Source organism: Pavona decussata, unplaced genomic scaffold, assembly GCF_977016875.1.
Source record: "Pavona decussata unplaced genomic scaffold, jaPavDecu1.1 SCAFFOLD_237, whole genome shotgun sequence".
Classification (NCBI taxonomy): domain Eukaryota; kingdom Metazoa; phylum Cnidaria; class Anthozoa; order Scleractinia; family Agariciidae; genus Pavona; species Pavona decussata.
This window is the reverse complement of record NW_028145642.1, coordinates 1195448-1219130: the sequence shown is the minus strand read 5'-3', so window position 1 is coordinate 1219130 and position 23683 is coordinate 1195448. Positions and strand designations below refer to the sequence as shown.

At 41.3% G+C, this 23683-nt stretch overlaps 2 protein-coding genes and 1 pseudogene across 3 annotated transcripts; 2 read left to right on the top strand and 1 right to left on the bottom strand.

Moving 5' to 3' along the window:
• The first annotated feature begins 4359 nt into the window (after nt 1-4359).
• LOC146457799 (uncharacterized) lies at nt 4360-10528 on the top strand. The gene is made up of 3 exons (XM_085091493.1): nt 4360-4818; nt 5362-5540; nt 8784-10528. Exons 1-3 carry the CDS (start codon nt 4509-4511, stop codon nt 9996-9998), a joined length of 1704 nt encoding a protein of 567 aa, XP_084947619.1. The 5' UTR covers nt 4360-4508; the 3' UTR covers nt 9999-10528.
• A 125-nt stretch (nt 10529-10653) lies between these two features.
• On the top strand, nt 10654-15114 carry LOC146457798 (uncharacterized; annotated as a pseudogene). Its single transcript, XR_014858378.1, has 3 exons — nt 10654-12344; nt 12836-12925; nt 13386-15114. The product of XR_014858378.1 is annotated as an uncharacterized LOC146457798 (transcript).
• A 141-nt stretch (nt 15115-15255) lies between these two features.
• On the bottom strand, nt 15256-17594 carry LOC146457797 (uncharacterized). The gene has a single exon (XM_085091494.1). The coding sequence runs from the start codon at nt 17261-17263 to the stop codon at nt 15743-15745; it is 1521 nt and encodes a 506-aa protein (XP_084947620.1). The 5' UTR covers nt 17264-17594; the 3' UTR covers nt 15256-15742.
• Nucleotides 17595-23683: the final 6089 nt, after the last annotated feature.

The following is a 23683-nucleotide window of genomic DNA, read 5'->3' as shown; positions in this document are numbered from 1 at the left end:
AAGACAACGACCACGAGAGGTCAAGTAAAACCGGGAGTAAATGAAGGCGCGAGGATGACGAATTAAGTCTTTCGCCCTCGGATGCAGACATCACTGAACTCCTTGCGGAGTGGAACACCAAAGAGGTCGAGGTGATAGCTAAAATAGCTGTCGAGCCGGCCAAAGACAAAGCCAGGCTTCTCAAGTCTCTCGAGGCTGACTTCATTGACGATGAACTTGTTGGCGCCAAAATAAACCAACGCTTGGCTTACATAGCGTCCAAACGCTGGGGCATTACCCTCCCCAGCGACAAACTAAAACCACTGCAGGCTAAACACGTTAAACCAGAAAATTGCTCCGACATAACCATGTTAAGAGTCAACCCAGAAATCTGGGAACAACTGAATAATTTTAGGCGCAAAGCCGACCTGACAGTCAGCAACATAAAAGTCTTACAGAAAGCAACCTTTGGCATTCTCAAAGTATGTGATAAATAATATTAATGACTCAGCAACCGACCACAGATAAGGAAACACTGGCTGCTAACGTGGACGCCATTGCCCTCTTAGGACACGCTGTTGGGGAACTTTCCCGCTTACGCCGAGAACAGATTAAACTAGCCCTTAAACCCGAATTTCATTCGCTTTGCACCCAGGCAAACGGGTCGAGCAGTCGTTCCGATCTGCTATTTGGGGCCGACTTAGCAAATCAAGTATGTGATGCCAAAGATACAAACAAAATTGGGAGACATAGGCGTAAGCAAAACTGGTGCGACACGTTTTTCGCGCCCATACAATTCCCATCATGATAAGCGCAAGCCACAAAAGAACAATGGCAGATACTACAGGGCTGGAGAGAACAAGCAGCCTTTTTCGGGGAAGGGCCAGAAAAAACCCACCTTCTCCAAGAACCGAACTGCGAGGACATAATACAATCTTTGGAAAACATTAGAAAATCGGTAAGTGAATTCCCCTCTTTGGTACGTGATGTCAAGGAATATTTGCACAATAGATGCACTTATTTTAGAGCCGGTTGCATAACCAAGTACATTAGCAACTGGCAGATGATTACCTCTGATAAGGAAATTCTGACGTCCGTCAGAGGGGCAACGATTGAATTTGACACCCTACCGTAGAACACTAAACGCCCACTATCTACTTTCTCTGTTGAAGAAAGTGGTATTATCGACAGTGAAGTTGCAAAACTGCTGTCTAAAAACATTATTGAAACAACAGTTCATGCTCCTTATGAGGTGATCTCCAACATTTTTATTAGACCTAAGAAAGATGGAGGCCACAGACTAATTCTAAACCTCAAGGGATTAAACAAATTGGTCACTTATCACCATTTTAAAATGGAGACACTTCAGTCAATAGTGCGATTAGTAGAATAAAATTGCTATATGGCCTCACTAGACCTCAAGGATGCTTATTATACGGTTGGCGTGAATCCCTCGCATAGGAAATACCTACGTTTCTTATGGAAAAATGTTTTGTATCAGTTCACGTGCCTACCCAACGGGTTATCTTCTTGCCCCAGGAAATTCACAAAATTGCTATAACCGCCGCTTACCGAGTTACACAAAAAGGGTCACATATCAGCTAGTTACATCGATGACCTTTACCTCCGAGGGAGAACATACAATGTTTGTGTCTCTAACGTGATTGACACCTTTATTCAATTTGATTTGTTGGGGTTTACAATCCATCCAGACAAATCTGTGTTTATCCCATCCCAACGCTTGGTTGTATTGGGTTTTATTATCGACTCAGTTGCCATGACTATCACATTGACCCCTGAAAAGGCCTTGAAAGTTAAAGAAGCTTGTGCCACCCTTCTGGGACAAGGCCTTCCGACAATACGACAAGTAGTCTGTGTGATACGAAAACTTATCTCATCATTCCCTGGGGTCATGTATGGACAACTTCATTATAGAGTCCTTGAACACACTAAAACCGTAGCTCTAAAATCCGCCAAAGGCATTTTTGACAGTTTGATGTCCTTAACGGGAGGTTGCAAAAGGGAACTCCAGTGGTGGGTGGACAACATCGTGAGTTCCCATAATGTCATAACCCATGGACAGCCCTCAAACATCCTCACCGCCGACGCATCCCAGCGTGGATGGGGGGCGGTTTACAATGACACAAGCACTAGAGAGTTTTGGTCCGATGAGGAAAAATCGCATCACATAAACTACCTCGAATTATTAGCAGTGTTCAAGGGCCTACAAACTTTTTGTAAAACACATTACAACACCCACCTTCGAATTCTGACTGATAACAACTACAATAGCAGTCCTAAACCACATGGGGACTAGCCATTCAGACCCTTGCAACCATTTAGGGAAAGAAATTTGGGAATGGTGCATCGAACAAAACATATGGCTCAGTGCTGCTCACATCCCCGGGGTTCGCAATATCAGGGCTGATTTCGAATCAAGACGAATCAACAATAACACGGAATGGATGCTTGATAGTGACTCCCTAAACAATGCACCGTTGAAACTAAGCTTGCGCCCGAATATAGACCTTATCGCCTCACGACTAAATAATCAATTTCCTCAATATGTATCGTTTAAGCCTGACCCAGGCGCAGTTGCTGTTGATGCTTTTTCACTGAACTTACGCTATCTTAAATTCTATGCTTTTCCCCCATTCAGTGTAATCAGCGCATTTCTTCAGCAAGTGCGGGAGGACCGAGCATCAGGAATTCTTATCATGCCCAATTGGCCGACACAAGCTTGGTTTCCCCAAGCCATGCAGATGTGCGTGGAGCCACCGATTACACTCCATCCAGCCAAGCACCTCCTTCAACTACCCGGGAAACCCGAGTAACTACATCCACTTCACAAGAACCTGACGCTGCTAGTATGCCACTTGTCCGGGAGCAATTACAAAAGCTAGGTTTATCCCCTGATACCATAGACATCCTCATGGCCTCTTGGAGAAAATCCACCGGGAAACAGTACACAACCTACCTCTCTCGATGGGTGACCTATTGCAAAAACAAACAATTGGACGTCGCCCATGCCACCATTAACGACGGTCTGGATTTTCTCACTTACTTTACAAACAAGGCGTCGGTTACAGTGCTATCAACACTGCACAATCCGCTTTGTCCTCGGTTGTAACACCCGCTGATAAGACCACTTTCAGAGAACATCCCCTGGTATTGCGTTTCTCAAAGGAACTTTTGAACTTAGCCCATCTCTGCCCAGGTACTCCACTATATGGGACGTTGGCACTGTCCTATCTTATCTCTGATCATTTCAGGCCCTTAACGACTTGACATTAAAACAACTTACACGGAATCTTACAATGTTACTTGCTCTTGTCACGGCACAGCGAACTCAAACACTCTCCAAACTGGACACCTCATGTATGCAGGAAACCACGACCGGAATTATCTTTACGATACGGGACACCCTGAAAACAACTCCACCTGGCAAACACCTTGCGCCCATTGAAATCCGATCATTCTCCCAAGACAGCCGTCTTTGCCTGGTAACCCACATAAAACATTACATCACGAAAATGCACTTGCTTTGCAGCGACTCATGCCTCCTGATTAGTTATACGAAATGGCACAAGCCCATCACCAACTCTACTGTTGCTCGATGGATTAAATCAACGCTCAAGGATGCTGGAATCAACGTCAGCATATTCTCAGCACATAGTAGTCGAACAGCCTCCACCTCTTACAGCGCCAACGCACAACTTCCTCTAGTGGACATTCTCAAGGCTGGGGGATGGGCGAACGCTCGAACATTCGCTGAACACTATAACAAGCCTATTAGCGGCAACCTGGGTCAAACTCTTCTGACTCATTTTGACTCTGTTACACAGACTAACTAGAAAACGGAAATGTTTTCTTGTCGTTGTTCCATTTACCAATTATCTTTTGTTATTACATAATCTCGCTTGTCGACACATTTGTCTCGCAATGTCTTGATTGACTTAATTAAACTCCAGTTGCTTTTTCTCTTGTATGACACGCCACATCCTCCTTTTTAGACCACGTACCCGACTTATTTTTGGTACGTCTCATGGTCATGTTGGAGCTCACAGGCTTTGAACTCTCATGGTACTCCATAGTGACGTGGGACTGATGACAGATAGAATTCTCCAATTAAACGAGACTTACCTGTAAGTTGAAGTTTGATTTGGATTCTATCTTGTCATCAGTCCGGAACGAAGGAGTAACATGCCCTCCCTTTGGAATTTACCCATCCCTACTCCTTCGTTCCTGTGATCTCCAACAATCCTTTTCTTTAAATAATGGCTCAGTAAGCTAGCGCGCGTGCTTCTCATGTTACTCCTTCGTTCCGGACTGATGACAAGATAGAATCCAAATCAAACTTCAACTTACAGGTAAGTCTCGTTTAATTGGAGAATTATGAACACGCAAAGGATAATAAAGTGAGAAGCTTGCGTGTACTTTATGAAGGAGGCCTCATAAGCAAGAGAAAGTACACAAGCATTAGGAACAGTTCAGATGTTGTGGGAGAAACTGAAAAGAAAAAGAAAAACATGAAGACAGAATTTATGACAGGATGCGAAGTTCCAACAATTTTGTCCTGCAAAACACTCATGTGCTTTGTCAGAAGCATGGAAATTGGTGAAGTGTTATCCTTGGATAATCTGCCCAGTAAATATTCAATGGAATCAACGTCTGGTGTTTACAGGCCATTGAAGCCTTTTTTGCTGAGGCTTGCAGATCTGTTCTTGTTTCTGGACAGCAAAACCCCATGCCTACACTGGTTCAATGGAGAAAAAGGAGTTTTGCACGTAGCAATTGGTGCAGGTGGTGCTCCCTTTGGGAAGGATGATACAGCAACAGGTAAATTATTATCTTCGGATACTACCATAGACAGATATTGTATCACTAATTTAGTGGTAAGACAAGATGATGTTACTCAACTGTTAAACTCAGAAAACCATGAACACCCGAAATGTTTCAGGAATGCTGATTGTGCAGTGACCTATTACATGAATTCTCAGGACATGCAAGCCAACCTCGAAATCACAACTAATTACTGTTGCTGTTTACGGTTCAGTTTTCTCACCCCTGATTGGCTTTATCCTAATTGTAACACTATAACATTACATAAATATTTCTGGTGACACAGTTTTCATTAAGTTTCACAGTAAAACACACATTTGAATGAAATGTTTTTTTGTATTTTAATGTCAAATATTTATGTTATTAATTAAAACATTTGAGCTCTGTAAAATATTTAAATAATTACTTATGATCATTATAATATTATTATCTATTTCCTAATCAGAAAAATTGTGATAGTATTCAATACTGTGAATAATTTGCCACCTTTTAAATTATATTTTATTTTGTTTGATGAAATGTTTTTGTTTTCATTCATAGCATACCTTGTCAGCATTCTGAACCTTCTACATAAGGTGCAGAGCTGCAATGACAACCACCTTCTTATGGGTGCTACTTGTGCTGAAGATACTCCACTAATGAAGCAGTATACAAAGCACTTGGTCGAAGAAATGGAGCTCATGGAAGGGGCTACGTTAAAAACTGATCAAGGCCATGTACCGTCGTTTTCATCTAAGCGTGGACACCTGACAGAAAAACATGTTCTAATTGGGTGTAAACATGACATGTTTGGCTGCCAAACATTTGAAGTTTGAAGGGTTTTTGACCACGTTTTCCAAAATGGCAGAAAGAATGGATATCGAAGACTTCTTCGAGGAAATTGATCCAGATCTGTTGAGGTATGCTTCCGCTTTCCGTAAATGTGGGTCCTCGTCAAGTGTAATGATGAAGTATTGGCGCGAACAGGATTTTCAAAACTTAGGAGTGGAAGTTCCAGAAGGACATCGACGGCTTATCCTGAATATGTAACTAAAATACGTACTCCTAAACTGAAGTCGGGAGAGAATCGATCTTTCATACTGGTAGAAGGCAAGGTTGATGAAAACTTAAGAAAAAGCAGTCTTAATTCAAGGAGACATTTCTGTGGAATTTCAGGCAAGCGCATTCGACGAAAGCGATCCATGCCAGCCATTGTCTTCCAGAACTCAGACCAAAATTTCTAAGCCTCACAAATTTGGTTTGTTGCCTCCTGATGAATGGTACATTCAGAGCAAAGAAGATGAACTGAAAGCCAAAAATGAAGAAACAAAGCGAAAGAAAGGAGAGGTAGAAACCATGCTTGATCGAATAAAGGGAGCTGCCTCAGTAATTGGCCGCGCTGGCCAAAGGTGTTCAAACTGTCATCAAAAGAATCACACAGTTAGATCATGTGTGGAAAAAAAATGTGAATCTTCATTCCTTTGTGGTGACCTGTCCAAACACCCCGATGAGAAATTGGTTTTCCAGGAGAAGAGATGCGTTATTGCGACTTTGGAAACGTCCGTTAAAAAGATTTCCCAAGAGTTAACTGCCCGACAGGCTGCGTTTTCTAGTGTCACCAATTCTGTAAACAAAAACTTCGAGGATATTCTGATGGAAGAATTCCCCGATTAGTATAAGGAAAATGGCATTCGCAATTGGCTGAAAATTCAGCAAGATGTGGCTTTCATTAACAAGAATTTCAAGTTAGGTACATTGCCTTCACGTGAAATTGTTAAATCTATCGTTGAAAAGAAATACCAAGATCCTCTTGGGTTGACTGCGCAAAGGTCAAGCGCGCGAAAACAACCAAACCCGTGTTCTCCAATGGAATCCAAACACATCTTACGGAATCCAGTTTCCTGATAAGAAGGGCAAAAGATCTCCAGTAAGCTTACTTACTCCTAATTCAGAGGAAGAGGAAGAAGAGCAATTTTAAATGCCCATGAAATTGTCCTTAGTCGATGAGCCTTACAGTCAGGAGGTATGCGCGAATGGAACTACAAGTCAGACAAACAGCAGCGAGGAGGCCGCAACTATTGTTATCTCTCAGTCGAAAGAAGTCAGAACACTGAATTGCAACAAACATTTGAAATATATCAGCTGGGCTCTTCAAAGTAATCGTTTAGTTTAGTTTTTTCTCCGGTTATTTTCCAGTATGAACTTATGCATATGGGCAACATTTTGAGAAGTTCATAATTTTTTCAAACGTAATAGACTCCGTGGCACCACTTGTTTGTTACACTTTAACGTTGAGTTTTAACTTAAAAGAGGAAAAAAAAAAGTTCATGAAAGAAAAAAACCTTCAGTCGATAGTTTATGGTATTTCAAGTCTTCAGTGAAGTGGCAAAACAAAACTGAGACTGGCAGCCTCGGTGAGGTTACTTAAGAAGATTTTGTCGTTGAGTTAGCATGTTACATGTTCATTCCCTCAGTGATTACCTTTCTTTGCTTCAGTCCTATCATGTGGTTACTTCAGTAGCGGTTCTGATGTAATTAAATAAAGAGGAGACTAATCTACGCAACAAATACATTTTTTTAATTTGTCATTATGAACTCGTTTGTTGTTTACAGGGTCACGCTTCACGCTTGCTGACATGGTGAACTGATTTGTTCACGAGAACGATAACAGAATGAATTAGAGAGAGTGTGACGACTCTGAAAATTGAAAAATACGCAGCAACAACAGCAACTCAGTATTCAAGGTAACTCTCAAAGTTACAACAACAGAGTTTGTCCGCTTCTTGTCAATCAAATCAAATATCCAGTGTGGCGGTAATATCCGTGCATGTCAGTAGCTTCTAGATCACCGACCGGACACCATACAGCATATTCCAAATTTTCAAACACAATAGATCTTGATATTGGTATTTCAAGAGGTATTTCAGCTTTGAAAAAACTTCCTCGTCAGGGTTGAGGTCAGGAGAATAAGCTTGCAAAAACAAGAGTTCCATTCCCACATCACTTAAAAAACTGCGAAGAGCTACTTCGGCATCACCGTGATGGGCGGCAAAATTGTCCACCACTATAATGTCTCCAACTTCCAAAACTGGTCTTGAGGTATTAGGATCAACTGTTTGAGATGCTTCGGAGAAAAATCTCAAAAATTCAATCGAATTTGACGCACCTCGAACAATATTTGCGTACTTCAATCCATCAACACCGGCTAGAAAGTTGAGAGTAATATTCGCGGTTGATAAATAGCATCCCACATCAAAACACTGCTCGCCCACAGGAGAGTAACCATAGACTCGGTGTCCACTATCCGGCAGTTGAAATCCGCTTTCATCAAAAAACTTAACGGAAGAGGGATCTTTATTGCACAAGTAATCTAAGAACAGCTGTGTGTAGACAAGGTTTTCATGCGTGAACCTTTCACCGGCGCACTTTCCTAAGTGCTTAGGCAAGTAGTCTTTACCGCTTGATAGGTTTTTGCGAACATGTTTTGACAGGGTAGAAAGTGACAGCTCACCGCAATCACCAAAGTTACCCAATTCCAATTTCATTTAGAGAGGTGGATCCCTTACTTCGGACAATCATCTCCAATAACATGGAATCACCGAACGACAGTTTGCTTGGTGTTCTGATGTGCTTTCTTGAAAGTGGGTCAATATTGCCTGTTTCGCGATATTGTTTAGTGTACTTGTGGACAGTTGAACAATTTATACGATACCTTCTAAATATTTCGCTTATTGGACGCATAGCCGCCATCTGAATCACGTCATTTCTGAAATCCTTGGACAGAGGAATGCCTGGTTTGAAGTTGCAGCCGTATTTGTTTATCGAAAACATATTAACAAATTTGTAAACTTTCAAACCTTGGCGCGAAAGTTTGCTTACCGGCTGTAAAACTTCAAATGTTTTGTTACCAAGCATGTCATGTTTGCACCCAATTAGAACATGTTTTTCTATCACGTGTCCACGCTTAGATGAAAACGACGGTAGTTGAATTTAGATTTCAGCTAATCCCAAGTGACATGAAATGGGTTTCATCCATGTCTGGAGAACTTAATAACTGTGCTGTTTACTTTTCACCCTTTGCCAATGTGAACCAGACTAACAAATTGACCATTGGTGGCTCAATTGGTGGACCTATAGAAACTTGGCAACCATGGAATTACAAGAAGAGAAGTGAGGTTGCAGAGAAAGTTGAGAAGGTTAAAGCTAAACTTAAAGATCCTGGGGGGAAACAAAGAGCAGAGGTCACCAAGTTCATTGCTGAGCAAAAATCTAGGCAAGAATTTGTTCCCCAACTGGGCAAATATGTGGATTTGGTTAAGACGGAGCCCCTCCATGCCTGGCAGCAGTGGTTTTTAGCCATCCTGACAGTGGCCATGCAGTACACTGACCAGGCTAAACTCAAAACAGCAACAGTGGTGTCAGATCTTCCTATCACATCACCACTGGTAGCATTTCTGAACTGTGTGCTGGGAACTACAAAGTGTGGAAGGCTTTGCAACAGCTCCAACAGGTGGTTCAGTGAGAAGAGAAAAAAGGGAATTTCTTTCTCTTACAGATTCACTGGACTGGAATCAAAGAAGTTTTCATGGAACTTCACTTACCTTATTCAGGAACTACTGAAGATAAACAATCTATCAAGTGGGTCTGTGGTGAAACTGCACACATTGGCATTTACTGGTGTAAAAATCAGGGATGCTGCTGCCATTTACTCCAGGGTAGATGTAAACAAGCAGCAAGTGGAGCATTTGAAGATCTTGGGCCAGCAGTACTTCACAGCAAATTGCCTGCTGTTAAGTGGTGTGAATCCAACTGTGCGGACAGTGGGATGTGCTATCCCATATCACACCGACCAGTTGCTGGAGAAACTTGGGTTTAGACGTGGCCTTAACTCCATGCAGGGTCAAGAGGCCAAGCATGTCAAGCAGGCAAAGTATGTTGAAAACACTTGCAATGTCAAAAAAAGCATGAGGTGGTGGATTGTGTTCCGCCATGAATTTGTTTGTCTCTTGTGGCTTAGAGAGATGGATCCTTTCAGTAGAGTTGTTCTGCACAAGAGCGTTGCGTATGCAAATATCAAACTACTTATGTTGGACATGCAAATAACAATAACAGAAATGCACGAGAGAATGGGACGCGCTTCGCAACAATTGGCCAGAATTTCCAGATGCAGTAGGAAGCATCGACGTTACGCCACATGAAATTCAGATTCCCTCAACAGAGCCACAGAGAGAATTTTATAGTGGACACAGTCACTTTCATTTATTAAACACTCAACTAATCTGTGACAACACAGGTCACATTCGATTTTTACAGACAGGCTTTCTTGGAGGCATGCATGACTCCCAAACATTCCACTTAATGGAACCTGTTGGTCCAGGGCAGGTGCTAGATTTGCCGAACGAAGTAGTGCTCCTAGCTGATAAAGGGTATCCTGATAATGTTCCTTTGCTAACACCGTTTCGTCAAGCACAAATACGCGCAATGCGGAACAACAGAGAAAGACGTAGGGCAAGAAAGTTCAACAGAGAGCTTGCGAGAAAGCGCGTTAGAGTTGAACACATTTTCAAACAACTAAAAGATTTCAAATGTACATCATCGATCTCGCGTCACCCGAGGTGGTTGCTGCAAAGTGTAATAGAAGTTTGTACCTTTTTAACAGAGTGCAGAATTACTTTGTTTCAGGGATCACTTTAGGAGGTTGCAAAAACAAACAGCTCTGATAATTAAATCAAAATAACAACCACGAAAGCAGTTGTTTAATCAATAGCTATTATGAGGCGTTGCGTGCATTTATGGGGCGCCGATTGGGACATTATTGTATATTTTAAAAATATATCCTAAACTTACAATTTATGCTAAACTTTCGGCGTTATGGAGTGTTCTCAGTATGAACTTTATGCAGAACTCAAGAATTATGGCCAACTTTACTTGTACGGATGTGTGGTAATGTTTTAGTTTGTCCTAAACTTTTCTTTTGAGGAGCGTTTCAATTTGAATTTAGGCCAAACTCGAAATTTATGGTCAACTGAAAATTTATGCTCAACTCAATATTTATGGCATGATGCATCGCGCGTAAACAACCTGAACGGGAGGGACTGGTGCGGGTGGCCGCCATCTTGGACTCGCCTTCTTTGATACAAAATGGCGGATCAAGGCGGCAATGTTCGTCAAGCTTTAGCGGACATCACTCGCCAGGCGACTTCTCAGCTGCAAAGATAAGAAGAAAATGTAAATGGCCATGGAAATACCATTGAAAACCAGTTAACCAACCCATTGGAAAATCCTTCTCAACAAACGGCTGGAACATCCGCACTAGGTCCACAAGCAGCGTCCTTGCGTGCACGTGCTTCGAGCATCAGTCGTTCTGGAGAAGCTGTGAGGCAGTCATTGCGAGAAGCTTTTCCGTCATTGTCGGGCAATTCAGGAAGACGAAAGTCAGAGTTCAAGTCTAAGCAAGGGACTCGTTCTAAGGCACCCGCTTTGGCAAAGAAGAAAACATACTCACCGACTCACCGATCGAGAATAACGCTGGAAAATGATGGGATCGTGGTGCACGAATTTCCAATCGATAGGTCATGGCAATTTTGGTTTCTAAGTGTGCCAATTTCAAATTTGCCGAAGCATGCTATGGTGAAATTGTTCCCCCAAAAGTTGCAGATGGGATTACAATGAATGCAGCACGAGTTCTAAGCATTTCAGGGCAAGGAAGTATTTATCTTAGACCTGACAAAGTTCTGCACAAGAACTCTGAGGAAGTTGATGGAGACTCAGATTTAGACAGGTGCCCCTGGGACACATTGGAGGATGATCTGGGGGATGTCAAAACACCTGAGCGACCACTGACCACAGAACCCCAAACAGTTGCTGATAGTGATGGGCTTCCATCCACTTTTTCTGGTGCTTCTGCGATGGATCAAGAGAGAAGCTTCCTTGTACTAAAGGAGATGTTCCCTGAAACGAAAGAGGAAGAATTGAAACTTGCTTATGACTGCAGTAACTCTCTGCAAGAAGCTGCGTCCTTCCTTGCAGACAGGAGTAGTAGTCCTGAGCTCGAATCACAGATCCCACTCATGAGCCTGGAGCTATTGATAGAAAAGTTAAAGGGGAAGTTGAATGATGCTTTCGACCGGAAAAAGCTGCGAGTTGATGAAGAAGATCTTGTAGCTGATGCTGTGGCATTTTACAAGAGGCCAGACTTCGACCCTAAAGCTGGCGTGCGAGTTGTTTACAGTGGCCAACCAGCCTCTGATACCGGTGGTGTTTCTCGTCATTTCTTTTCAGATCTCCTGCATAGGCTATCTGTGACTTATTTTTTAGGAGAGAGCAGAAAGGTTCCTCTCTACAACACTGATATTTTAATTTCAGGGCTAATGAAGATTATTGGCACAATCATTGTTCATAGTGTGCTGTATGGGGGCCCTGGATTCCCATTCTTTTCTTCAGCATTATATTGGTACCTTGCGACAGGGAGCGTGGATGCAGCCATACAGCAATTGTGCTTTGACGACTGTGCAAATCCCAACTATAAGGATGTTGTGCTTAAGGTAGGTGTGTTTGTGTGTGTGTGTTTATCCCACAAGCTTTTATGCATATGTTAAGGGAAAATATTTGAGTTATTCCCCTTATCTTTTACTGAATAGCACTGCATAGTCCAAATTTTCTACACCAATGAAAACCAACAGCCCAGAAATGTAATTTGGCTAATACATAGCAGTACTGCAGCAGCAAGCCATCATTATGTATTTGGAAAGAGGGGTAGACCTTTTCTTGGAGGGGGCTTGTGGGGCTGGGGAGTTAGGGGTGTGGGTGAAGAGTGAAGAGTCATAGCCGCACCCTCAACTGCTCTCAACCTAGGCCCCATATCCCCAAAATAGACCTGCCATAGGCTGGTTTACCCTTTTTCACTCTTTTTCACTCCCAATACTATAAATGATACTTTTGCAAACTCACACAGTGCTATTTCCATTGACTGTTTGAGATACATTTACAACCGTAAGTGTTCTGAACTTTTCTAAGGACTTTGGTGTCTGTTTAGATCCAGAATGCTCAGAATGCTGATGAAATCTCCATGGAGGAAGCTGTTACAAATGTTATGTCTGAGTGTGGACTTACAATGGTCTTAAAGGTTGGCAGAAAGTTTTAAACTTGCAGTTGAACCTCCCTTTCTGACCACGTCTTGTAAAGCGACCACTTGTCTGTGATACAAAATTGCCTTCTTTCAGTCAAATCACCATATCTATGACCTATCTTAAGCGATCCTTCTTCTAGGTGACCACTTTTCTGGCATTTTAGGTGGTTGCTTACAAGAGCTTCTTCTAATGTTTTACCATACACGCATTTGTGTCAGTGATGTGTAGTATAGACTGTTATGTTACCGTGTATGTTATATTCTAATAAATTGTAAAATTATTCTGTTGCCATAATATTAATGTTTCCAAGATGAGAATGCTGTAACTAATACAGTTCTGAACACTGCATTGTAGCATTATACTTGGTACTTTGTTGAGGTTGAAAACTGAGAACTTGTATGTGTTTAAGTTTTATTTATGGCATTTGTTGTTGTTCCCTTTTCTCTGTCTCTGTAGAATGAGAACAAGACCTCTGTAATACAAGCCATACTTTTCCATGACGCAATTGGAGGAATGAAGACTGCACTTGACCAGCTTAGAGATGGTTTGTCATGTTTGGGCTTTCTAGAGAAAATGAATAAATATCCTGCGCTCTTTGAAGAACTTTTTGTCTTCAACGGATCATCTCTTACAAGTGAAGCAGTCGTTAGCCGTCTCAAGTTCCCTACCTCTAGGGATGATGAAGAGAAAAGAGTGAATGGTATTCTGACAGTTTCTATTGGCCTCTTCTCAGGATACTTTAAAGATGTTTCTGACCTTTGTAACCGGTGCTCCTTCCCTCCCATATTTTGGTCTGCAGACAATATCAGTGAAATTTTCTGAGCAACCATCTATCTTTGCTTCCACTTGTCTGTGTGAGATTACACTGCCAAAAACGTTTGTCAATGGAGATCATTTTAAGTTGTCTGTTGAGGCAGTTTTGAAAACATGTGGAAAGTCATTTAATTGTATGTAAAACATACTAGCAACTTTTTCAAATGCTACTCTTGTTCAAGTATGAGAGGTTTTTGTGAACTTTCTGCTTACACTGAAATGATTAAGCCTGGTGCATTTTGTGACACAAAATGACCATTTCCACTGTGGTCACAGGGAGAAAATTTATACCTTTTGAGTCTTAAAATTTGTTTGAAAGCTTTACTGTTCATGTTATCTAAGTTTGTTACCTCTGATTGTCAGGTTTACAGTCATATAAAAAATTTGCACATACAGATTTAATAGTGGATATCATATTCTTTATTACAAATTGTAATTTCAAGTGGGTAGCACTGTAATTTACAATAAAATAAATGTTTCAGTTATTTTATGTGTGAAGTCTGTGACAAAATTTACTCAGTGGGTCTCTGATTTTAAATTTCTGTCAGTGGTAGATGATCATTTGGAATGATTTGAATTTGGCCTGTCATGCCTAAGATTTAAGAACAATCAGCTGTTTGACTCTGTAGGTTCACTGAATTTTGATTTGCATGTTGTTGCTTATGAGACAGCACACTATTCTGTGAGTCTTGTGCATATTGGTCTTCTTGTAAATATGCGGTGAGAATTCAAGATGTTCAGATTTTCAAATAGTATGTAAAGCATGCTGTCGATGAATGTTTTGTGATGCGTTTGTGGTTTTGCATGGTTTGTGTTTTGTAATTAAACTGGATTTGATTTCATTGGCAGTGTTTACATGTTTTCATGTAAGTTGAAGAGACAGACAGGTATCCCTTTCTCTTTATTTTGAGCTCAGTTTATGCTCAATAATGAGGCTGAAGTCAAAGTTAACAGCCAATGACTGTTAACTAAAATGCGATTCGCTTCTTTGCCAATGCGATCCTTAATTTGACATTGTGGGGTTGGGTAGACACCTTTTGATCCCTTCATGGTTTGTTTCATGGTAAATTTGCACATGGTTTGGCAAATGGTCAAGAAAAACCATTGAAAATTGTTTGTCATATATGAAGCCCAAAACATTGGAAGATTTTAAATTCTAATCAGACATAACATGTAAGCAATCAATGAGTTGATTAATCATTAGGTGTTTACCCATTGATAACCCATTGGGTACATGTTAAATACATATCTTCTACAATACTGCCCATGTAATTAGAATTTCTTGCAACCTTCAGGCAATATTTTATTATCGTTTATTCCAGAGTGGTTGCTGCCATGAAAAATGTCTCTCTAAATACAAAAATGGAAAGAAAATAATTATGGCAAGTACCGTATGTACTTGAATAAGCGCCGCCCTCGAATAAGCGCCGCACAAGAGACACGAAAAATTAAATAAGCGCCGCGGCGCTTATTCGAGTAAATACGGTATACGCAGTCCTCAAATTTATCCAATGTGTTTTGTTTATGTTTATTTCCTAACAAAACCAAACATGAACTGAATTATGTACACAAAAGATGACACAAAATAACTGACCATTCTGTTTGAATGAGTGCCGGAAAGAATAACAATCATCACAACACAACAACGGGAAAATTTATCAACCACAGCATAAGCCAAAAGTAAGTGTGTAAAATATTCTCAATAGGGTGTAAGCGGTGAGGTTTGCAGTCACAGGGTGGAGTGGATAGCTGATCAGTGAAGCCATAAGTGACCAATGATTAATAAATGACTTGGTCTATCCATTAGTCAAAAATTGTTCATTTAGTATTGCCTCCCCTTTCTCACTGTTCAACTCATTCTATTTCCCACTAAGGGGCTTGTTCGCAGGCTACATACAAGCTGCATACATTCTGAGGCATAATGACCCACTGTTTCACCTACATTTTTTCACCAAAGCATGCAGAATTACGACTGTACAGTATTCATTTAGTTGCTTTCATCAGCAGTTGACATTAAGAAGCTGGCAAATAGTGTTCACAGTTTGTAAATAACCACTGATACTGTCATCCCCATATCCGGAAAGTGTAGCTTGCAAAATATCAATGTCTTCATCTGAAAGGCCCAGCAACGTTTTTGGAACAACCACAGTAGCTTCATCATTCTCTGCAGATGACAACATGTCATCAACGTTAATGGTATTGTCATCTGTCAGGATGCCATGTACTGCTGGACTGCAGGATAAGGACTGTTGAAGAACACCCTGGCTCCAAAGCTGAAGAGGGGAAAGGTTTTTTCCGGTGCTAAGGCTGTGATGGTTCCAGTGAGCAATAAACTCTTGGAGAGACCTGTTGATTCTTTCTTTGTAAACAAAATGGAGAGCAAACAAATGGACATCATTGCTACTGTCTAAAAGTCCATATCTTTCCAGCTCTTCAAACTGCTCAATATACCCACGCAAGACTCCACTGGTTACATCTCGATGTAACCGTTCAACTCTCTGATTACGCACTGAGCTGCCTGTGATGACACTTCCTCTATTAAGACCTCTCATCTGAAGCATTGTAGTTGCCACACCCACGTTTCCTAGCCCATGGTCACATCTAACTCTGGAGGGTAGACCATACTGTCTAACTGCCTCTTCAAACAAACTTTGCACTGTCCTTGACGTATTGTCTGTGGCACAGTATACATACAAAATAACTCTTGAAAACCCGTCAATAGCAGCATGGATGACAAATCTCCATTTTACCATCTTTTGATTGCTGTCAAGATGCCATTGGGAATTTGGAGATCTTACGTGGTAACTCCGTCTCTGAATTACCTGCCGCCATCTCAGAACAGTGCCAACAGGGTCAATTTCCCGCAAGCATTGTCTTAAGCTCCACCTTTGAATCTTCAGCCCCCTGCTCCTTAAAGATCCCAGCATCCTTGTTTGGCCAATTCCTGGGGTTAATGTTTGTATCTCACACATTATTTGTTTAAGGTCATCGTCAGATACGCAAGACCAGGAAAGTTCTTCACTCATTCCTAGCTCCTGTCTCCTTCGATTTATTGTTTTTCTTGACACCCCAAGAATTTTGCCTATTTTTGTCCACGAAAAATGTAAATCTCTGAGGAACTGAAGCTGCTGAACAGAAATTAAGTACCTTGGTCTCCCTGTATTTCCAGAGTTCTCTGTAGGGCACGAGTACAGTTCTTTATCCCGTCCTCCCTCTTCAGCTGCCTGAGCCCCAAAGTGGCTTCTAAGTACATTTAAGTGACGGCAAAGAACATTCATGTCAGCGTTAAACTGACCCAGTTCCGCGTTGTTTGGGTTTTGAGAGCTCAAGTCCCCAGATTGCTGAATGACAACATAAAGGGTCTCACAGGCCTCTTCCAGACGACCTTCCAGTAGTTCAAGTCTGTCAAGGTTGCCATCTTCATCAGACGAAAAGTACGATTCCACTTCAGACACAAGTTGCCTTGCAGCAGTGAAAAAAGAAGCAAGACTGTTAGGTCTTCGTGTTACTCTCGCTGCCATATTGTATTGAAGATGGCGGCCACCCGCACCAGTCCCTCCCGTTCAGGTTGTTTGCGTGCAATGCATCATGCCATAAATATTGAGTTGAGCATAAATTTTCAGTTGACCATAAATTTCGAGTTTGGCATAAATTCAAATTGAAACGCTCCACAAAAGAAAAGTTTAGGACAAACTAAAACATTACCACACATCCGTACAAGTAAAGTTGGCCATAATTCTTGAGTTCTGCATAAAGTTCATACTGAGAACACTCCATAACGCCGAAAGTTTAGCATAAATTGTAAGTTTAGGATATATTTTTAAAATATACAATAATGTCCCAATCGGCGCCCCATATGCATTTCACGTCTGTTATTGTTATTTGCATGTCCAACGTAAGTAGTTTGATATTTGCATACACAACGTTTTTGTGCGGAACAACTCCAGTGTTTCTTACCGACAAGAGAAAAAAATAATGCTTGTGACTCCTACATCCCCAAGAGGGTGAAGGCCCATGATAACAGATTTTGTCATTGTGGTCTTTCCAAGTCAAATGTACATGACGATGGTTGCACAATTTACACATGCAATGTGATGCAGCTAGTCAGGCAAAGTGTTGCTGCTGGAAAAGTTAACAATGAACTCAAGCAGATCCTTGAATAATAGGTTTTTTGCAATTTCAGTTAACCTTAATTAAAACTAGGATTTGTTGTCATGAACACCCACCACAGGCAGTGAGGAAACCTATCCATCCAGTTAAGTGTTTCACTTGCCTGCCAACACAACAGTTTTTCAATAACAATGTAAACAATGTTGTTAATTAATATTTTTGAATACAGTGTCTGTATATTTTTGTAATAAGTTCTTCACTTCAGTAGATACTATCCAAAAAATAGAACCCACAAATATTGATAAGCCATATGGCTAGCTAGCTAATACGCTAAGATTGCTAACTCAATTTTGTAGGGTCTTGACAATCTGCGAGCCAGCGAGCCATGCGAGGCAGATGTGCGAGGCACTGAGGTTAGCCTAAAAACACTCCGGTTAGCCTAAATAGCACTCAGGTTAGCTTAAGTAGCTCCCTGGTTAGCTTAATGGTTAGCATTTATGTTAGGGGATGTTCGGGCCTCGCAAGCCTCGCATGTTTGGTTCGCATGGCTTGCCTGGCTCGCACGTTTGGCTCGCAAGCCTCGCACATTGGCCACACTCATTTTGTAAACTTGTGTAATTAAATGTATATCAAGCAAGTATTATAAAAAAAATTTTTTCTGTAATTAAATGTATATCAAAAACACTAAGAATCAAAATAAGGACTTATCTAGTGCTGTGGTACACCACTCATGTTCCAGTATCCATAGTGAAATTTCACGGTCAGAACTTCGTTTTTCTTGTGAAATTTCAATTCCAGTGGCTTCTCAGCCAAAACAATCACCTCACACCTCTCCATTTCACAACTGAGTGGCTTTTTAAAGATATTTTCTAGGTCTACATCAGCATTGCAATGTCCATCCTCTTGAACAAGTGTCTGGCCTTTCGGAAATCATTGATTTGTAAAACAGTTGGGTGTTCGTCTCACTAAATTCATGGCCAAAATCTGTTCGGTCCAGGATATCTTTTGAGATACCTAACAACACCTCCACTGGCATGTCTATTGTGAACTCTCCAAGCAATGGATTAGCCAGTTTCGGTCTTGAACTGAGCCGGCGTACAATTTTGGCGTGGATCTTTCTTAAGGCTCTGGCCACCATTCCGTGTGCGGGCAACAGCCGCTGGATGTTGCTATCTCGAGCGCTGACTGAATTTATTATCCAAGACTCCATAGCAAGATCAAGCTCTTCGAAGAAGTCATTCACTTTTTTGATTCCATCCCCACTTGAAATTTGTCTTTAGCAGTCAGATTTAGCGCGTTGCAAAGCAGGTCGAAGTGTTTCAGCGAAGTTTACTTTGGCAGCCATGTTGGATTTTAGGAAGAGGAATTCTAATTTTCCGCCATCTTGAAATTTACCCCTAAGTAGTCGCGGGCTCCCGAAGACCCATTGGAGGGGTGGTTTGGCCCCAGCGTGGTTTACAATCATGCAGATATCCTCGTGGAGGGTGCATTTCGCACAATTGAATGCCGATTGGTGCAATTGAACGTATTTTTGCATTATTGTCTGACTTTTAGTGCAAATGATTGCGTATTTTCAGTAAATGAACAGCAAAAGGTGTATTAAGTTAAGTTCCTAAGAGACCAGGTGAATGATGGGGTGAAAGGTCTCATTAAAGAAAGATTTTTATCCAGGTTTATTTTGTTTTCATTTGGTATAAATTTTGTAATAAATGACTTATATGGGGCTGTAAGTGATAGTTTTTTAAATAGACTCTACTTTGATACGCACATCTGTGTTTATGACAACAGCTGAATTTAAATATATTTCATAATTTAAGGGCCTAAATTTGGCACATTATTTGGGAAATACGGTACATATTTGGAAGGCACTCATATATGTTAATAGCTAGTAGTAGTTGTTAGTAGTAGTTCATAGTATATGTTTGATATATTTACTTTCAGTGGTTAGTTTGTTATTCAGTTGTTATCTGAGCATTATTGTTTGTTCTTGTGCCATATTAAATGTATTTTCCATTCATATCTATAGCCAAGTGATTCATGTGATGAAAAATTGGACGTTTCCACCTCACCACGAAAGTATGTAGGGGGGAAGTAAGGCTCTTTGAAGGGCATCAAGGGTGCAGGATGGTAACGCTGAAAAACCTTGAAAATCCATTTATCATACCACTGCGATGAACTGTAGGATTGATAACCCCGAGTTGATTTCCTCACGAATGCCTTACTCCATTCAAGAGAATGGAACATTTATCATTGACCTTAATTCCTTGGGCCATAGGAAAGATATATTTTGCGATGACAATGGAGCATGGGTCATGAAAGGAAATAAAGAGAAGTTGTATTCTGTTACAAAGAACTCAAATGGTCAAGTTTCTTCATTGTGCAAGGTTTCATCAGAAGCTGACATATCAGTAAGAAGGCGCCTATACACTTGCAAATCCTGCCCTCAATTTCACAAGACAATTGTAACAATTGATTCTGCAAAGTCAATTGAGAAATGGTTTCCTTTAGTGCTTGTTCATTATCACTGGGAAGGGAAGCCAAGAAAGTTCAAAGTTGTTTCAAACGGTAATCGCAAGCCAGTGTCCTCGGTACCACCATATGTAAAGACAAAAGAAAGCACAAAGCAGGGTCTTTCACAAAACCTCTCAGAGAACAAGACCAATCCAAAAAGTGCACTTTTCAAGACAATAAAGGATAGTGGCGGGGTTTGTGGTGCTGAGAGTGCGAGTTCTTTGTCAAGAAATGTACGACAGGTGAAAAACATAAAACATCAGCTGAAACTTACATCCACTGGAGCATCAAAAGGTAACAGTGATCCACTGATGGCCGTACTTGACCTCCAGAAGGGCTCGTATTCAGGATTTGTTCGTGAAGTCACTTGTAATGATCTGTCGACAGTGATGCTCTTCACCAACCAAGAAATGGATGACATCATTCGCTTCTGCTGCCATAAGAAACGGAACTTTGTTCCGGAACTTGGCTTGGATGTAACATTCCAATTAGGGCCAATTTATCTGCTTGTAACCACTTACAAAAACCCCTTGCTTACTGTGAAGGGTACCAGCCATCCTCCTTCTCTTCTTGGGCCAGTTATGGTATGCATGACCAAAGATGAGTCTACATACCTGTCATTCCTCCACTGTTTATTAAGAGCTGTACCTGGGTTGGGTAACTCTCTTCATGCAACTGGAACAGATAACAAGTCTGCCCTGCGTAATGCCATCACTGCTGGTTTCTCTCAGTCACACCCACTGCTCTGTTACTTGCACAGCAAAACAAATGTCAAAGAAAAGTTAAGGCGTTTGGGACTGTCACAAGCTCTCAGTGGACGAATTCTTGAGGACATCTATGCCAAAGGTAAGTGGACGAATTCTTGAGGACATCTATGCCAAAGGTACTGGACTTCTGTGGTCCAATTCTAGGGAAGAATTTGATAGGAGGGTGCAAGTTTTAATGGATGACTGGCACAGGTTGGAATCATCAGAGCGCAAAGAGCCAGAGTTCGTGGAGTACTTCCGGAAGTTTAAATTGGAGGACCTAAGGGACAGAATGGCCAAGTATGTTGTGCACGAACTAGGGCTGGGGGAGGAGCCATACTTGCAGAATATCCCAGAAGCTGTAAACACCATGTTAAAGAAGTGGAATAACTTTGTCCCCGAGGAGTTAGATCGTTTTGTTGTTTCCCTGTAAAATTTTGTTGAATCCAATAAAATGGAAACAGAGTTAGCTTGGTTTGGACTGTCAGACAGGTGGAAAGTCTCTGATGAGTTTAAACAGCACATTCCAAGTCAACAATATGGTGAAATGACGAGGGAGGAGAGGGAGAATGCAATGAAGGAGATAGCAAAGCGTTGCCCAGACCCAAACGCCTTCAAGAAGTATAGAAGCTTCAAGTTTAAACAACACTCATCAAGTTCTTCCTCCCACACACCATCCACTGTAGTGCCAGTTGCCAGTTCAAGCAGCATTGGTGACCTTGTGCAACTGGCGGTTCCGTTTTCCAGGGAAGAAATATATCTAGCCTTTCTGAAAAGGCAAAAGCCCTTATCCACAACAAGGGCTTGCGAGAAGGCTTTCAAACTGGCTCAATCTTAGTTGACAGTAGTGCCTCACTTTCTTGCAAAGTCCAGCTTTTGAAGAGTGGAAAGTGTTCCTGTTCTTGTATTTTTTTTTCCAGTCGTAACAGTATCTGTCATCACTGTGTCGCAGTTGCCATCCACACAGGAAGGATAAAGCAGATAGTTGCAAGTTTCCCAGGAAGGAGTTTAACTCAGGTCAGTACATCATCTGCACCCAAATCAGCTGGAGCCAAAGTGCCACCTCGCAAGCGTCCACGAGAAGAGCCAATGGTACCACCCCAGATTGTTTCGGACGACCACCAATTTACATCCTAAGCACTTGGTGATGCAACTGTGGTCATAAGGAAGAGTGCCAAACCCAGTGACCCACCACCTAATGCACTTCTTGTGCTGAAAAGTATCAGGGGGGGTATTAGAAAATGTGCTGGATGTAAGAGGCCACTGTCCACAACTATTGAGGGCTACCATGAGAAGGATGACAAGAAGTATTGCTTTGGCCGTTTTGAGGCATAAAACTTCTGGAACAAGAAGACCGAAAGGTACCAGGCAACAACTTCCACACGGCATTACCACCTAAACCCAGTTTGCACCAAGGTGAGGCAGTCTGAAGGTCCATTACAAATCAGTGCTGGAAATGTGCAAGTCAGCCACAACCTACGAACAATAATAGAGGAGCGATTTTCATATAATCTCATTTAAGAGCAGACCTGACATTCACTGTGTGCACATACAATTAGCCTATTTTTGACTTGCAACCTTAAAATTGGAACCCATTTTAACTGACATTTTTTTAAAGAAATCAATTCCAAGATAATGTTCAACAGTAGCCCTGACGGAGATGGGGCTGTTACCAAAAATCGATTATTTTTCGTTCTTTATTTGCAAACTTTTCGTTCTGCTTGAAGTTGAAATGACACTGACATTGAAATGGGACAATTTAATATGATATTGTTCATATTTACATTTGTCATATTTCCGTTGTCAAAATGTATGGAACTGAAATGAACACTGGTGATTTTAAAACCAATCGAACAGAATTATACTACATAATAGAACGGGTGGCTATCTGAAAAGAGATAAAAGGTCAGCAAGAGCAATATATTGAAATAGCAATAATTATATTAAAAGCTGGCACTGTTTTGGTTTTTCTTGCCTAATAATTTTTTGGGTTGCAACAAAGATGCCAGTGTTGCTTTTCTACATGTAGGTGTTGTTTCAAAAGCAAGAGAATTGCACACCCTCAACCAAAATGATGAAATTTTGGTGTGCCTGGTCCCACGGGGAGGAAGGGGGGGGGAGTACTCCCTTTATGGGCTATATAGGTATTTGTGGCTCAAAAGGGTATAGTTTTTTAGCCGTTTTAGTCAGAGATAAGGTATCAATAATATATTTTGCCCATTTTGGTCTCAAATAGGGTATGGTTTTTGCACTCTAGTCTTGCACTGGGTTATTTTTTTAGAAGAAGCTACTTTTTCATCATTGTTGATGAGACCATCAACAAACGCCCTTCACAATGGGTCTCACCTCAGTCTGAACTAGGGAACTAATTATAAGGCAGTTCTGAAACAGGGTATTGATTTAAGGGTCAGGGTATCAAGTTTTTCTTCAGGTCATAAATACGGTAGGGAAAATCGTAGATTTTCGTATTAAATAAGGTAATGGTTTTGGGAAGCGGGCTGATCATGTGTCATGTGATCTACGTTTGAGTAGTATCTTCTTTACTTACCATATTGAGCAAGGAATCATCTATAC

What these genes read in the sequence shown, in the direction of transcription:
- LOC146457797 (XM_085091494.1), bottom strand. Translation starts at nt 17,263, where the DNA reads ATGGCAGCGAGAGTAACACGAAGACCTAACAGTCTTGCTTCTTTTTTC.
- LOC146457799 (XM_085091493.1), top strand. Translation starts at nt 4,509, where the DNA reads ATGAAGACAGAATTTATGACAGGATGCGAAGTTCCAACAATTTTGTCC. An exon ending in GAAGGATGATACAGCAACAG is followed by an intron (nt 4,819 to 5,361) that starts GTAAATTATTAT and finishes TTTCATTCATAG; the next exon opens with CATACCTTGTCAGCATTCTG. An exon ending in AAACTGATCAAGGCCATGTA is followed by an intron (nt 5,541 to 8,783) that starts CCGTCGTTTTCA and finishes AAAACGACGGTA; the next exon opens with GTTGAATTTAGATTTCAGCT.